The 17,282-nt window shown below is 37.9% G+C and overlaps 3 protein-coding genes across 10 annotated transcripts; all 3 read left to right on the top strand.

Moving 5' to 3' along the window:
• Positions 1–1,298: 1,298 nt before the first annotated feature.
• LOC126599627 (40S ribosomal protein S19-3) lies at positions 1,299–3,102 on the top strand. Its single transcript, XM_050266023.1, has 4 exons — positions 1,299–1,526; positions 2,246–2,336; positions 2,452–2,635; positions 2,766–3,102. The coding sequence occupies exons 1-4, from the start codon at positions 1,443–1,445 to the stop codon at positions 2,836–2,838; spliced, it is 432 nt and encodes a 143-aa protein (XP_050121980.1). The 5' UTR covers positions 1,299–1,442; the 3' UTR covers positions 2,839–3,102.
• Positions 3,103–3,928: 826 nt separating this feature from the next.
• Positions 3,929–8,926, top strand: LOC126599614 (diacylglycerol kinase 1-like). 4 transcript variants are annotated; one of them, XM_050266001.1, is made up of 8 exons: positions 3,929–4,122; positions 4,697–6,052; positions 6,474–6,840; positions 7,333–7,409; positions 7,720–7,839; positions 7,990–8,154; positions 8,337–8,474; positions 8,562–8,926. In XM_050266001.1, the coding sequence occupies exons 2-8, from the start codon at positions 4,883–4,885 to the stop codon at positions 8,709–8,711; spliced, it is 2,187 nt and encodes a 728-aa protein (XP_050121958.1). In that variant the 5' UTR covers positions 3,929–4,122; positions 4,697–4,882; the 3' UTR covers positions 8,712–8,926. The 4 variants fall into 4 exon arrangements, with proteins under 4 accessions (XP_050121958.1, XP_050121957.1, XP_050121959.1 ...); XM_050266000.1 differs by having other exon boundaries at positions 4,694–6,052; XM_050266002.1 differs by having other exon boundaries at positions 3,929–4,126.
• A 4,304-nt stretch (positions 8,927–13,230) lies between these two features.
• Positions 13,231–17,132, top strand: LOC126599619 (UDP-glucose 6-dehydrogenase 5-like). 5 transcript variants are annotated; one of them, XM_050266010.1, is made up of 2 exons: positions 13,231–13,389; positions 15,511–17,132. In XM_050266010.1, the coding sequence occupies exon 2, from the start codon at positions 15,522–15,524 to the stop codon at positions 16,962–16,964; it is 1,443 nt and encodes a 480-aa protein (XP_050121967.1). In that variant the 5' UTR covers positions 13,231–13,389; positions 15,511–15,521; the 3' UTR covers positions 16,965–17,132. The 5 variants fall into 5 exon arrangements, with proteins under 5 accessions (XP_050121967.1, XP_050121966.1, XP_050121965.1 ...); XM_050266009.1 differs by lacking the exon at positions 13,231–13,389 and adding an exon at positions 14,296–14,614; XM_050266008.1 differs by lacking the exon at positions 13,231–13,389 and adding an exon at positions 14,296–14,622.
• Positions 17,133–17,282: the final 150 nt, after the last annotated feature.

Below are 17,282 nucleotides of genomic sequence, written 5' to 3'. Positions count from 1 at the left end.
TTTTTTCTCTTAATTGTGTTATCATTTTCTTGTGTCTGCATATATACTTGGAAGATTTTGAGCCTAGAGTGGTGTTTAGGTTTTGACTCTCTTTTTTCAGTGGGATGGATATATATCTTGAAAAAAGAGACCTGGTCAATCAAGAATTTGTTTTACATTAACCATAAATAAAAAATAAAAAGAAACCACCACGCGGTGACTCAGTAGTTCGGATGAATTTCAAGTGCGTATTATACGTAGCATATTTTGGGTTTGAGTCTTAGCACGTGTGAATTGCACGATGATGGCTAGAGATAGGCTAAAATGCCTCTGTGAGTCTTCGCGACCCCCAAAATGGTGGACTGCTACAGCGAAGCTACCAGTCAGTCCCATGTTTTAAAAAAATAAAATAAAAATAAAAGTTGCAAATATAATCAACCATGACCACTAGTTCATGTTTAAAAAAAAAAAAAAAAACTCAACGGTACGAGGAAATTTTGCTGATAACTTGTTCATGATGATGGACTTAGGATTTTGTCTATGTGGAGGCATGAAATCCATGACAAAATAAATCCTACCAATATGTAGCCATAGCACGAAGTTTTAAATTTTATTCCAGGAGTGTTATTTATTAAATCACATTTTACTTGATAGCGGATAAAATGTTGATCACCTTTCTAATGCAGTTAGGTCTTACACATATGTGCGGTTCATCTCTAGTAGATTGGCCATTGAGCAAAATGCTAAGACCCTCATTTTCATTTTATTGCCCCGATATAGTTGTGTCGGGGCTGAATATGTTGACAAATAATACGATTTATCAGTTATCACACCCTTTGTATACTGTGGGATGCCAAACATCGACCAAGGGCTCAAGGTGGTTCTTTGTGACTTTCATAAGGCAATATGTGATTGGATCATAATTCCGGGGACACTAGTATAGTTTCAGTAATATTCTATCGGTCATCGGATGTTAAGTGTGGAAAATAAAAGCATTTACTTTTAGCATTTTAATCTCAATTCTTTTTATCATATCTTGGGTGACCAAGAATCCTCAGTCATCAGGTGATCAAGAGAACAAGATGATTTAAGAATCTTCAGCCACCGGGCGACTAAGAGAGCGAGATTCACTATAATTAAGCTTACTTAGTTTACCCTCAATACTCGGGATTGGGCCTGAAATACCCAAAACTCGTTTAGTTGGGCCCAGATATGAAAAATGGGAAAGAAGCCCAATCCAAGATTTTGAGAGAGAATAACGATCGGCGCTAGGGCTAAACATGTACTTTCAGTTTCGGCTCCATAAGCTGCAACTGCCGAACCACATAAAACCCTAATCCCAAACCTTGCGTACACCCCTCTCATACGCACAGGCCAGAAGACTCGGAAGTGCTCCGCCGCCGCAGCTGCCAGCAGCCACTAGCAGAAGAAGAAGGAGAAGCAGGACTTTACGTAATCGGAAAATGGAGACGGCGAGAACAGTGAAGGACGTGTCCCCTCATGAATTTGTCAAGGCCTACGCCGCTCACCTGAAGCGCTCCGGCCGAGTCAGTCTCTCTCTCTCTCCCTCTTTATATATATATATATATGTATGTATATGTATGTATCTGTGTGTCTGTGTATTGTATGATCGATTATCGATGTACTTTTGTGATATGAACAGATTGCAAAGCTTAGATAATCTGAATACTTGGTTTAAATTTTAGGTTCTGCGGCATTCGAATTTGTTTTAGTTTGTATACCGAAATAAGTGTTAATTTGCGAAAGTAGGAGGTTAGATTTGGTTTTGTTCGATCTGTTATAACCGAACTGGATATGCCATTTTTGCTGTCGAATGGCGCCGAGTAAACGAAAGTATTAAGTTGTTATGAAAACATAGTAGAGCCGTTGTTTTGGTTCCTTACAAGGCTCACCAGTATTCGGCATGTTGTAATATTTTTTGTATCTTAGTTATCGTAAGTGAACATAAATGGCATTCAATGTGTGTAAAATACAGTTTAGTTAGCCCTTTTTAGTTGTAGCTATCAGTAGTGGATGCTAAACTTGATGCCATTTTGGAAAACAAAAACTGAAGTTCCGATAGTCATGTGATATCTTTGAATGTGGAAATGTGTTTGCCGGAAAGTTCCTATTCCTCGGCGTTAGTGTCATTCATTTACTTAATGATTTGTTTATGCTGATCTCTCACTGGCTTCCGGTTATACTTTGTTTGTCTTTTTTCAATGAGGATTCTCTTCTCATGTGTTGTCTTTGTACCATCTGATAGATTGAGCTTCCTGACTGGACCGACATTGTGAAGACTGCCACATTCAAGGAGCTTGCACCATATGACCCTGATTGGTACTATATTAGATCTGGTATGTGGAATTCTCCCGCCCTTTCTCCACATACCCACAAAACCTTTGACTAGTATTGGTGTTCGTAAAACTGTTTACCGTGAGTATCTTCATCTGAATTCAATTTTTCTTGCAGCATCCATGGCAAGGAAAATCTACTTGAGGGGTGGTCTTGGTGTTGGTGCCTTCCGCAGGATCTATGGAGGGAGCAAGAGGAACGGCAGTCGCCCACCTCATTTCTGTAAAAGCAGTGGTGCTATTGCTCGTCACATTCTTCAGCAATTGCAGAAGATGAACATCGTTGATGTTGACGCGAAAGGGTGAGTTTCTTTCACACATCTCTGGTTTCATATATGAATTTTGGTGTAAAGAGTTATCGTATCTTTGTTACAAACGACAACATGAATGAAGTTTTTGGCGACTAAACAACTTGTATTCCCTGTGTTTCAGTGGACGGAAAATCACATCCAATGGCCAGAGGGATCTCGACCAAGTTGCTGGACGGATCGCTGTTGCAATCTAAGAGAATTTCTTGAAAGACTTGATTATGGATGCAAAACAATTCAGAAAACTTTTTGCAGCTATGAGCGAGTGAGCAGATATAGGAAGGATTTTGACATGTTATGTTGTGTTTAGCAGTTTTATGATGATGAACATCGCATCCTTCGTTTTTCGGTTTAATTTTGAAGTGCTAAGTTGAAATTGGCTTTCGCAATGTTACTTGAACCCATTCCTACTGTCCTACACTATTTAGAGATGCTTCTCTATAAAGTGCTTTTGTTCATAAGTGCTTTCATTGGAACTGTCTTTCTAGAGGCATGTAACAGTGGAGGGGGCGACGCACTAGCTTGGTTAAAGCATCTTTCTTGTTACTCCCTCTACTGTCCAATTTCGTTCGTTTGCTCTGTTGATTGCTTGCCTCGTTGTAGGCTCTTCCTATTATGTTTGGCATCTTTGCCCAGGTAATGAATTTCCCAGTTTCCATAAAAAAAAAAAAAAGGGTTTTTATTTAGTGACTTGGAATAGGATTTGGAAATTGGAAGTCATTCTCTCAAAAGTGCAACTTAGGGATGGCTTGGAACTGCTTATATAAAAACCCTTTTGTTTATAAACACTTTTAATAAAAGCGCCTCGTGTAAGCACATTGAAATTTTTAATAAAAGTGCTTCAAGAAGTACACAATAGATGCTTCTTCTAAAAGCATCTAGTGCTTTTGTGTTAAACATAATCATAAGCGTTCTTGCTGATTTGAAAACGCATTTAAATGTATTTCTAAATTTAAACGCACTTTCAAAAGTAAATGAAATGGTGATCTTGATTAATTATTAATAGTTTGGAATTATTAATTGTTTCTTTAATCAAAATTAGTTAATATTTTTTTTCCCTATATTCAAGCTGTAAAAAAGAATTTACACCGATGTCGGCCCAAAAGCTACCCGAGTCCGAATAGAGCTGTCGAGTGTCACGGATTCGAACAGCCAGAGTGAACGAGCGGCCCGCGTCGGGTCCCACGAATGGTGCTCCACCTCATGCCCTCTCCTTACGCCACGTGGGACCTCGAAAATTCGAATTCGAGAATCTTAAACAAAATTAATAAATATACGAACAAAATTAATTAATTAGCGCTCAAGAAAAAAATATCCAAAGAAAAAAGAAAAATTCGAATTCGAGAAAGCCATTTGCTTTTCCTTGGATTTGGGTTTTGCTTCGATCCCTACACTCTGTGGATTTTGCCTCCCGGCGTGGATCGAGATAGGGTTTTCTCTGATCGGCGCGATCGCACCTCCGTCCTCCGCCGTCCGTCACTGTGAGTCCGTTTTCTTTTTCCAGAATTTTCAATCCTTTCATGCTTCATTTTTTTAAATCTTCATGTTTCTGTGCATATATATACATATATGTTTGTGTATATGTGTTTTTAGATATTGAAATGTATGTATGCATTTGTATTTCGGTTTTAGATTCTGTTTGGTTACCAAGAAATTGGGATAGAAAATGAAGTTTATTCTAGGCGGTTAGGTTGGGTTGTCAGTGGACTGTCAATTTGGACTATTAATTTAAGTTTAAATTTCGAATGAATGGTTTATTTTCCACAAGCTTGCCAATTTGTTCCTTTTAAGCTTCCAACCAAAGCGGTAGTGGTTTACTGCAAGCTAATTTTGTGTGGGTTTAGTGTTATCACTAAATTATGATGGAATCATAGAATTGTGTAGTTACATCCGGGAACCGCATAATTTCTTTATGTTTACTCGAATTTTGATTTGGTTGTCGCCTCTGAATTTTGACTTGAAACCATCCATGGTAGTAAGTGCTTTGTTGGAATTTTTGGAGTAATATTTCGTTTTGCATTTTGAACATTTTATTTTATTTGTTTTATTAAGTAGGTTGAAGCGGTTATAATAAGTAGCGCCTATCAAAAGCGTGGTTCGGCTCTCTGTTGCAGAGGATGAAGTAAGTAGGAGGGTGTTGGGATGATAAGGCTTCTGATAATGTTATTGAATGATGAAACCGTATTGGAGGATATATGAGTTTGATTTGTAATTAAATTGGGTTTAGGCAGTTTACTGAGGATGGATGATGATGGAGACTTTGATATGTTTTTGCCCTATTGGAACAACAAGAATCCAACTGATCGCCTTTTCATAGTCTCTTGCTTTATTGCGGCCTTAGTTGGAATTTTGACTATAGCCTACTCTGCCTTTCAATGGAGGAGAAATATAAATCTAAGTTGGATGAAAGCCATTGCCAGGTCAAAGAAAAACCCTAAGGCACGTCACAAGGTTCCTATAACTCCCCATACTTGGGTTCTAGAATCTGTATCTCGTGGAAAGAACTTGAATTGCTGTGTTTGCCTAAAATCCATGAGCCCTTCTCAGACTCTTGGGCCTATGATAGCTTCAGATAGTTTTAGTCACCATTGCAACATTTGTGGTGCTGTGGCTCATCTGAGCTGCTCGTCTAGTGCCCATAAGGATTGCAAGTGTGTATCCATGATGGGGTTTGAGCACGTGATGCACCAATGGGCTGTCCGTTGGACAGAGGCAACAGATCAACCTGATGAAACTTCTTTCTGCAGCTATTGTGAAGATCCATGTAGTGGGTCTTTTCTTGGTGGATCCCCAATATGGTGCTGCTTGTGGTGTCAAAGAGTGGTACATGTTGATTGCCACGGTAGCATGTCCAATGAAACAGGTGATATTTGTGATCTAGGTCCATTCAGAAGGTTGATTGTGTCGCCTCTGCATGTAAAGGAATTGAACCAGACCTCCTCAGGTGGATTTCTGAGCACCATTACTCATGGAGCCAATGAAATAGCATCTTCAGTACGTGCAACTATTAGGAACCAGAGCAAAAAGTCCAAGCATGGAAATGAAAACTCCGTTGACACGGGAAATAGTGGTAGTACTGGGGATATGTCTACAGAAAGCACAGCTGATACTATTCAAGCTGTTAATGGTTCTCATGAAGTTGAGGAAAACCGTAATGGCACTGTGAATGTGAATCTGCAGCACCAAGACGATGATGTAGATAAGAAGTTGGATTCTAAACCCAATTTCAAAAGGAGCACGTCAAACAATAAGAAGGATGAGTCTCAGGTTTTAGGGATGAAACAAAGATATGAATTGATTGATTTATCACCAGATGCAAGACCCTTGCTAGTTTTTATCAACAAGAAGAGTGGGGCTCAACGTGGAAATTCATTGAGAAAACGTTTAAATATTCTTCTCAATCCTGTTCAGGTTTGATTTTTCTACTATCTTGAATAGATGGAAATTTTTTATTTTCCATCGTTGATACATGAACAAGTCAAGTAAGGTTATTACATGCCATGGTGGAAAAGAAAAGCATTTCTTTTCGTTTATATTCGTGTGGACTAAGTAAGGTTCTTAGGTAAGGTTCAAGGTTTGAATTTTGTGATAATAACTGCCTATGAACAAATGGGATCTAATGTAAGAAAAATATTAAAACCTACAAGTTTAGCCTCTTAATGGAATAGGATGCCCTAAAAGTAAATTCTAATTGCTGCAATTTATCAACATTACATGCCGGCCTATCTCCTCAATTGATGTCTATAGAGTTTGATCAACTTGCACTTTATTAGTAATTGTGGTATTTCATATATGTTTGTTTAAATGTTGCATGTGCTTTTGTTTCCTATAGGTTTTTGAGCTGAGCTCAACACATGGACCAGAGGTGGGTCTTTATTTGTTCAGAAAGGTGCAGCACTTTAGAGTTCTTGTGTGTGGGGGAGATGGTACCGTTGGTTGGGTTTTGAATGCCATAGAAAAGCAAAATTTTGATTCTCCTCCTCCAGTTGCTATTCTTCCTGCTGGAACGGGGAACGATCTTGCTAGAGTTTTGTCATGGGGAGGAGGTTTGGGCTCAGTGGAGAGACAAGGAGGCCTCTGCACAGTTTTGCACCACATAGAGCATGCTGCAGTAACCATTCTTGATCGTTGGAAGGTAGCAATTGTTAATCAAGAGGGGAAGCAACTCCAATCGCCAAAGTTTTTGAACAACTATCTTGGTATGTAATAGTAGAATACTGAATTTTTGCTGGATCTTTCTTGTTCTCATGTTGTTTGTATGTCTCATAGTTATTGACTTAAGTTTTGGCTCAGCTCAGTTCACAAACTATATACTCAGCTCAAATTAAGTCTGTCCCATGTATCGGACCAATTATCAATTTTTTGGCTTCACATCTTTACCTTCTTCAGATCTTTCAGTCTGTATAAATAGCTCACTGTCAATATGTATGAGGTGAGTTGGAATATTCTCTGTAAGGAGAAAAGAAAAACCTACAAAATTTATCTCAACCTTAGACTTATTGTTCTGCTGCATAAGAGTTTACTCTCTGATATTCCAAAAACAGTCCATCTGATGAAACAATGTCGATTTGGTCAGTTGATGAGTTAATTCTGAGTATTCTGACTAACTTCTATGCCTTTTTGTGTTAGTTTTTCATCACATTGAGTGAGCTCTCATATGACTTACCAACTCTGGCCTTCTTCATTTGCAGGAATTGGGTGTGATGCTAAGGTTGCTCTGGACATTCATAATCTACGAGAGGAGAATCCGGAGAAGTTTTATAACCAGGTAATATTTAACAAAAATGGAATTCAAGTTATTTAGAGTCGAACTCCCTTGTGCTATATTAGGCATGAGACTGATGGAGACAGGTTGGTAAGAATAGGGGAACTATGGTGCAGATGCCATTGCATCTTCGAGTCTGAGATGACATGTGGTTGCAATATAAATTAGAAAGCAATTAAAGTCAATCAAACCTCAACCTGGGTGGATCACATTTTAAATCGGTTCCTGTCGTTGTAATCGTTGTTTGTTAGTAGTTTTATTTAGATTTTACTTGATGTGTCCTTAAGATGTTGAGTTTGTTACCTACCTGCAGTTCATGAATAAAGTTCTTTATGCACGAGAAGGCGCGAAGGGCATAATAGATAGAACATTTGTAGATTTTCCTTGGCAAGTCCGAGTTGAAGTGGATGGCGTTGAGGTAGAGGTCCCTGAGGTGAGTATGAAAAGTTTTAATTATAAGCACAGAGCACAATGACTATTGATTCAGAAATCATCATATTGCTTCGGATTTGGCTGTCTGGATTTATTATGATTGATTAATTTTGAAATTATCAGTGCTTGACAATTTTGCAAACGTTTTCAGGATGCAGAAGGTGTACTTGTAGCGAACATTGGGAGCTACATGGGTGGTGTAGATCTGTGGCACAATGAAGACGAAAATTATGACAATTTTTACCCACAATCTATGCATGATAAAATACTTGAGGTTGTAAGCATTTCTGGAATATGGCACCTTGGGAAACTTCAGGTAATTTGGGTATACGTGGAAACTCTACCTCTCAATAAGTGCGATGCATATACTTACGTATCGGAATGATGTCTTGCTAGTTAGTTTCAATACGAAAATGGATCATGGTTTTTATATCGATCGTGAACACTAGATTTGGGAAAGTGTGCTATGTTTATGATCTGCCATTTTGTTTGGTACAGGTTGGGCTTTCCCGTGCTCAAAGGTTGGCACAGGGCCAGTCAATTAAGATACAGCTCTATGCTGCATTGCCTGTTCAGGTCGACGGGGAGCCTTGGTTTCAACAACCTTGTACATTGGCTATATCCCATCACAGCCAGGTCTCTTTCTCTCAAAATTCTCGTCCGATGAAAATCTAATTTATAGCTAAACATGTCCCTAAGTTTGCCATATTATGTCGTGCGCAGGCATTCATGTTGAAGCGGGCAGCGGAGGAACCACTAGGTCACGCAGCCGCCATCATCACTGATGTTCTTGAGAATGCCGAAACCAACAGTGTGATAAACGCTGTGCAGAAGCGAGCTCTTCTTCAAGAAATGGCGCTGAAGCTGACATAGAAAATAACTTCTCTCTAGAAGCTGCTTAAAATTAGTAAAAGTGAAAAGTTTTGATTGTATCTTGCTTAATATGGACATGTTATATACCATCATATCACATGTAATTTTTTTTTTTATGCCTTTATTTTTGTTGTGGTTTTAATAGGTTGATTCTTGTTGAAGCGTTGTTGTACATGAACCTTGTTCATCATCAATGGAAATAGGGAATTTTACAATTTTTCTGACATCGGGCCAAAAGACCAACTGTGTGTCCTACTATACGAGGATTTACCTACACTCTGGTAGGTTGGTAGTACGAGGATTTACCTACACTCTGGTAGGTTGGTAACACTACCGTAGTGTCTCAGACTAATAATGAAACAGTGGCGTACCAACCGGTGGGGGACGTCTCCCTCCAGCTATATATAACTAAAAGTTCGTAGAAATTGGTCATTTAGTATTGCAGTACAGCGATAATTCTTGCCAAATACGTTGAAATTGAGAAATCATATGTTACAATGAGATTCACTCGAGAAAAAAATAATATCACAAGGAGTTGAACCCGATTGAAGTTGGGTACGAAATTGTATGACTACTAACAGGAAGTGCAGTACTCCGGGAAGAGTGGCTGACCATTTCGATTTCAACGAAGCACGAAAGACTCAAGCATGCCGGGGTTCTAACTTCTACCAGGAGAGGATTCATGGCTGCGTAGAATGCTATACACAAACAGTTTACAGACTCCAAAAGCTTATTGAAACTGCACATTACTTCGGGAGGAGACCTGCATGCATGTGTGTAGTAGTAATCAACCCTCATTCTTTTGCTTATTCTTGATAAATCCTTGCTTCACTTTCCTCCACGCCCTCGCCACAAACCCCTTCGTTACCGCCCCCGCCGGCCTTGCGCTCGGCTTTTGGTCCCCAGCAGTCGCACAAGACGGCGGCTTTTGGTCCCCAGTAATCGCTCTCTTCGGTGTCTTGGCACTTTCTTTGGCAATGCGACTTAAGCCCTGTCTGTACAAGGGTGAGTTGAAGCAGTACATGTAAAGAGGTGACGAGGAAGCTTTCGACGCTAGAATGGCCTTGTTGAGTTGGTGAGTCACGGCTCGGAACTCGTATGAGTCGTATAGCGTGCTGCCGTTGTGACTCGGGCTCAGCCGCCACACAGGGCTTATCATGCGGGGGTGAGCAGGTGTCGCGGTGACGGCTTGTGGCTCTTTGCCGACCGGGATTTCCAGGAAAGTTGCTAGGTCTATATGCGTTGAAGGCTCTCCCATGTTTTTTTTTTTTTGAGAGAGAGAGAGAGAGAGAGAGTAGGTTAAGGTTTGTTTTATTAGGTTTTGGGAGTGTATTTTATGGGTGGATGGGTAGTTTGCCTTGTAAGTAACGTTGGTTAAGTGAATGTTACTAGGGACTTGCATTGTTTTATACGTCTTCGATAGGACTTTCTTTCTACATTGACATCTTAAGTTTTTCGAGAATGTCACACACTTACGTGATATTATTAAATTACTCATGATATCATATATAATGTCTTTATTAATATTTTATCGTAAACTTATAAAATATCAATTACGTCGTCAACGATCAATTTAAATTATATAATTTATAAATTATAAATTAATAATACTATATAACGGTGTGACTGTCAAACTCTTAATTAATAAATGGTGTTAAACATGAAAGCATTAAGTTAATTATTTTTATTTATAGTTTGATACGTGTGTATGTTAAGATTTTTGTTGTTGTCTTGTTCAATGTTTTTGACAGTATGGTATGGAGGTGGAAAGTGGTATTTCTCTTTCTCATCATATGTTTGCACATGCTTTTGCTTGCTTCCAAATCTTAAATTAAGTGCTTAATTATTTGTCAGACCTACTAAATCCATTCTTGCGTCTTATTTTTTTAACCACATTATAATATCATCTATCATAAAAAGTTAAAAAATTGAAATGCTATATCTCCACTCACTATTATTCCTAAAAAATTAAAATGCTATTTCCTCACCAACGAAGACTCATCCTATGATAATCTACATGTAAATGAATAACCCTCCAAATACTCAAGTACTGTGTGATTATGTACTATAATAACTACCATCAATATCCAATACTCATTAGTTCCTAGCTTCTTAGTACCCTTTAATTGGGCATCCGCACTTTTTTGTTTCAAAATTCCTTCTATCCCCATTTTTTACGTTTTTCTTTTCCCAATTCAACTTACATATTGTCTGTTCTTTTCACTGTCCAATGTAAGTTTAGGACTCATGTTACCTCTTCGCACCTAACCGATTATTATTATATATCTTTTAAGGTCCTTATTGGTTATTTTACGAATGAGCAAACTTGTAATTAAAATTTTCATTAAAAAGTACGCGGGAGATAACAGTGAGATTGAAATAACAGCACTCTTCTTTACAAAATAATCTTAAGTGAAGGATCTAATTAAACTGTATTGGTGGAGTAAATTCTATACTCAACTCTCTTCTAACATCCAAGTATTGACTTTTGGCAAGTAACATAAAGTATTTGAGAGACATGCATGTCAGTGCCCTCATGACTTTGCCATATGTATATTCTTATAAATCAAGTGAAACTTAAAGCTTAGATCTACTTTTTCTTTTAAAAATATTAAAAGTATTTTTCTTTCTTTAAGATATTCTTTATTTACATTTACTTATTAATTCAAGTTAAAAAGAAAAATATAACCGAATCAATAGCTAGTTAAATGTTCGTAGAAAAAGAAAATGTAAATTAAAATCAGTCATAAATAGGTCCACCTTTATTTACAAAACTCATTGACACTTACTTATAGCATTTAGATTTCAAATTATCAATTGCAAGCCTAAACAATGCATGTTAATTTATTTGAATTTCTTAAATTTTTATGGACTTTCAAACAATGCATCCATAAGACAAATCATATTCATATCCCATGATTGTTTAGAACTGAAAAAGAAGAAAGCAACATACATTCTCTAGAAAAAAAAAAAAAAAAACTACTCTTCATAAGGTATTACTCGTTTGACCAAAAAAAATAAAAGGTAACATTGATTGGGAAAAACATAAATTCTTTAACCATATATTTGGATAAGAAAATTTAAAATTGCTAAGAAAAATCAAATTATGGAATTTGAAATAATGAAATTTAATTTCTTAAAAATTGTGAAGTTTCTTGTTTGGCTACAATAAAACTATAATGAAATTTATGTACAAAATTTAATGTGTCAATTGATAAATGGAAAATAACAAACTCTTCCTTGTGGAAATTAATAAATAACAACTATTTACATGAAATTTCAAGTTGCGAATTGTTACCTCCAAATTTTAAGTTTTATTTTCATAGAGAAATTCTAAATTTCTATGATTATAAATCCGAACAAGAGAAACAGTCATTTCAATTTAAGAACTTTTGTCCAAATTTTAAATTTATTCCCCTCATCCAAATAGAGGATAAATTTATAAAGAGCATGTATTTTGGTCTCACTCGCACACTCAGTGTCATAAAATTATTACAAAATATGTGAAAAAGAGAGTAATGTGTTTTTTTTTTTTTTTAACAAACAGTATCATCTACACTAAGAGGATGGGGGAGTGGCCTAAGCCTCACAATATGCTAACAATAATTTGGTTCAAATTCACTTTTGATGAGAATCAAGCTTATGATCTCTCACAAAACTAACGGATTTGTTGTCACACCCTTTGAATCTCTCAAAATTTTTAAATCCGTCTTTATTTTAGTCTCACCACCCCCCCCACCCCACCCCCAACAGAGTCTCTCTCAATGAGCCAAAATTATTATAAAGTCAAAACTTAACCACCACATTTATGACATTCTGGTAAATTTTGATTATTTTGTGTGCCTCATCTAATGCAAAATAGAGTATTTATTGGAACTTATTTAGAAGGAAGTAATGTTAGCCATAGACTCTAGATACACAAAACTCACACTAATATGAATGAGTTTCTTGTTAAATATACAATTTTGGTTGTATTATTTAAAAATGTATCAATTTTGTGTATCTAAACAATATTATTGCTTAAAAGAATCATTCCTACAACTAAGACGTGTTTTCCTGTCACCGTGACGTCCCACTTATAAATAACTTTCTCTCCTAATTTTGATGTGATGTCAAGTATACACAAATGGCTTTTCAACCAAAATAATTCTTGAGATTGACATAACTTCTTTATTTTATCTCTGAAATTTAAAATCGACAGAAGTTGTCATTCAGATTATCTACCGTAAATCATTTTGGTTATTCTGTGAAAAATCTCCATCAAATCGAAGAAATCACTAGTTCAAGTGGAAGAGTTGATTGACAAAAATACCCTTAATTTAGCGAATTTTTTTTTATAAAATAATTATCGGTGGATAATCTCATGACCACTTCACCATTTCCAAATAGGCTGTACACGTTAATAGTTAATACGCAAATCCTGTTAATTAAGTAAATAAATAAATATGCAAAATCCTGATGCGTATATAACACCTTTTGTTGCTTACGATAATTCACATCTCCTCTGCCTCTGGTTGCATAATCTTTGCACACTCTAAACCAAAAATCCAGTCTGTCGACTACCTGACGCACTTCTTTTTTTTTGCTTTATAACTATCGAGTTCGATCTTATTTCACACTTTGTCATCGAACTTTTTTGTTTCTTTTTCTTTGTGCTGATTTGTGGGCATCTTCTGAGGTACGAACACGTTAATCTCATTTGTTAATTGTCTTTCGAATCAAATGTCGTTGTTGTCTGTCACTTTTCTGCAATTTTATATAAGCTAATATTAATTGCAATCGCCATGGCCTTCATCTTACTCAGACATTCTCTGGGCCCCACCACACCAGCACACATCCCTTCCTTTCTGCACTTTGAAGCTTCCTCTTTTAATTACCAGCTATGGTGATTAGTAAAATTTTGGTGTTTAATAATTTGTTAAATCCCCAATGGTTTGTAGACCAAATGCCATGGAAATGTACCAACTAAGACGTGTTTGTTGAATTTAGTTGTTTTTTATATGCTTTGATTTTTGGTTAATGCGTTGAAATAGAACCGACTACAAATTTTTAATAAAAATAAAATTAAGGGTTGCTAAACAGACAATAAATCTGTAGACATCGAAGGAATTTTCTGTGTTCACAAAATCATATATAAATTTTGATTTTGCTCCTTTTATTGTTTGATTCATGTCCTTATTTCGCATACCTTTCTCTTTTTGCACGCTTCTATTTATGTTTCTATGATTTATTAAATCCAAGTTTTAGAAATTAGATAAATACAAGGATAGTGTTATTCATATTCAATTTTATTTCTCACAAACCCTTATTAATTTTTGACAATTTATTCGTCCCGAAGTAAAAATGTGTGGATGGATAACCCTACCTAAAAACAATGTTCTTAAAAATAAGAAACAATGGAAATCATATTCTCTCAGTGAAAATCACGTCTCTTCAATTAAAAGTTTGTAACCGATTCTGTTTGTCCATATTTCTCGTGGGGGCATGGGGTGTTTAATGATGGTATAGTGGCACATGAACCAATGACGCGTAAAGTCCAGCTTTTACTCTGATCACCCATTTGTAACGCAGTTGCAGTGTTACTCTATGGGTTCTGTTTGGTCAGACCCCTTGATTCCAACCCTTGTTTTTATGCCAGAAAACTGTTTTTTTCTTCAATTGACTTAATTTTTATCTGTGTTTTAATGGCATGGGTACTCTTGGAAATCTGCCTTTTTGATAAGCAGTTTTCGTTGTTTGAGTTGAAAGAGGGGAAAAAAAGGGTGGGCTGAATTTCCCTTGTTTGTTACTGATGGTGTTTGGAAACGTGTTGAATGCTCCGTTCCAGCTTTTCCATTAATCTGACTTTGCTTTGGTTTGTGAAAAGTAACATAATTGGTGCAGATCTCACTAAGTGCTTTTGGGTATTTAGGTACCTCTTTCCTCCCTTTCTTTCCTGCAGTAGTTTGTGCTCTCTCTCTCTCTCTCTCTCTCTCTCTCTCTCTCTCTACTCTTTATTTCTTGCTTCAATTTTTGAGGCTACAGAAATCTTATCAAGGTACCGCCATGTTTCTTGTGTAAATTAGGTTAAAGTATTTCATCATTTTCTTGCATGTTTAAATGCTCAACTGATGACAATTTTCTGCATGGTAGAAAGTTTTGAGCAAGTTTGTCATGTAAAAATTGTGGACACTGTTCCTTCATTGTCTAGATTTAGTCAAGTTTTGCCAAATTAAAGGTCAAATCTTAGGATCAGGTCAGTTGGCTAAGGTATCGTGTTTATCCTTTGCATCTGAGTTTAAGTCTTTAACTCGTAAATTAGAGTAGTTTAGAGTATCACTTTCTTTATTACCATCTTGCTATCCATAGCTTTTAGAAAGTTGGGCATCTTATAATTGTGGACGCTTCTTTTTCATTTTATAAATTTAGTAGCGTTACTGGGTTAAATTAGTAATGTAAGGCGGGAGGGAATCAGTAGAGATCAAATTCACGCCAAGGTGCATACGCATTATTTCTTTCCACCAAAACGCCATTTGCTTATTTTCTAGATTTGGTCCAATTTTTCCAAATTATAGATTAGATCTTGCATACCTACGTTAGGTCAATTGGCCAAGGTAATGTGTCCCGTCCAATCGAACCCAAGTTTGAATCGCCTCACCCGTAGGTAAGAGTAGTTTATAATATCGCCTTGTCAAGGAACCAAAGTGGTGGAGCAAATTCTTGTTGATTTTCCAGTGTATAAAGTATAAATCTTGTTCTTGTAGAGGAAGCCGCCCATTATTTTCTCTTGACAGATTGCTTTGTTTCATGCTTCTAACAGAAGAAAAAAAAATGGTGAAGATCTGCTGCATTGGAGCTGGCTATGTTGGGGGTCCAACAATGGCAGTGATTGCCCTGAAGTGCCCTGCCATCGAAGTGGCGGTGGTAGACATCTCCGTGCCCCGAATCGCGGCCTGGAACAGCGACCAGCTCCCCATTTATGAGCCAGGTCTTGATGAGATTGTGAAGCAATGCAGAGGAAAGAACCTCTTCTTCAGCACTGCTGTCGAAAAGCATGTCGCGGAGGCGGACATTATCTTCGTTTCAGTTAACACCCCAACGAAAACCAGGGGTCTTGGAGCCGGCAAGGCTGCTGACTTGACATACTGGGAAAGCGCAGCCCGAATGATCGCTGATGTTTCAAAATCCGACAAGATTGTTGTCGAGAAATCAACTGTCCCGGTGAAAACCGCCGAGGCGATTGAAAAGATTTTGGCACATAATAGCAAGGGAATCAAGTACCAGATTCTCTCCAACCCGGAGTTTCTTGCCGAGGGGACAGCAATTGAGGATCTTTTCAAGCCCGACCGCGTGTTGATTGGAGGGAGGGAAACCCCGGATGGCCAGAAGGCAATCCAGGCATTGAAGGCAGTGTACGCGAATTGGGTTCCGGAAGACAGAATCATAACAACCAATCTGTGGTCAGCTGAGCTATCAAAGCTCGCCGCGAACGCCTTCCTGGCGCAGAGGATCTCGTCTGTGAATGCAATGTCAGCTCTCTGTGAGGCCACCGGAGCGAATATCTCTGAAGTTTCCCATGCTGTTGGCAAGGACACCAGAATTGGACCGAAATTTCTCAATGCCAGCGTTGGATTTGGCGGGTCTTGCTTTCAGAAGGACATTCTCAACTTGGTCTATATCTGCGAATGCAATGGCCTTCCTGAAGTTGCAGACTACTGGAAACAAGTGATCAAGGTGAACGACTACCAAAAGAGCCGCTTCGTGAACAGGGTTGTCTCTTCGATGTTCAACACTGTTTCGGGTAAAAAGATTGCGATTCTTGGATTCGCATTCAAGAAAGACACCGGGGACACGAGGGAGACCGCTGCCATTGATGTTTGCAACGGGCTGTTGGGGGACAAGGCGCACTTGAGCATATATGATCTGCAGGTTACTGAGGAACAGATTCGGAGGGATCTTTCGATGAAGAAGTTTGATTGGGACCATCCAATTCATCTGCAGCCAATGAGCCCTGCCGCGGCCAAGGAAGTGAGCGTCGCTTGGGACGCTTACGAGGCAGCAAAGGGCGCTCATGGGATCTGCATTCTCACCGAGTGGGACGAGTTCAAGACACTCGATTACAAGAAGATTTACGACAGCATGCAGAAGCCTGCATTTTTGTTCGATGGGAGGAATGTGGTTGATGCTGGGAAGCTGAGAGAGATCGGATTCATCGTGTATTCGATCGGAAAGCCGTTGGATTCTTGGCTCAAGGACATGCCTGCTGTGGCATAAGATGTGGAGATTTTCTTGCAGCTGCAGGAGCACAAGTGATTCATTGAATTTCTTCTTTTCACCTCATGTTTTTACTTTCCTGTTGTCTCAGACAGTGTGACATTATTACTTTTTTTTTTTTTTTTGGTATCCTTTGGTCCTTATGAGAATAAACAGAAAATTTTATTAGATCGAGTAAATCGATAATTTAGTGAACGATTGATTCTAACATTACTCAAATATGAGTGTTAATTCTACAAAGGACGGTTGACTGGCTATATCGGAGGGAAATATTAGAAATAGTCGTGCATGTGTTGACGAGTATTTTCTTCTTTCTGG

This window comes from Malus sylvestris, chromosome 14 (genome assembly GCF_916048215.2).
Source record: "Malus sylvestris chromosome 14, drMalSylv7.2, whole genome shotgun sequence".
Lineage (NCBI taxonomy): Eukaryota > Viridiplantae > Streptophyta > Magnoliopsida > Rosales > Rosaceae > Malus > Malus sylvestris.
The sequence above is the reverse complement of the archived record's forward strand: the minus strand, read 5'-3'. Positions and strand labels throughout refer to the sequence as shown.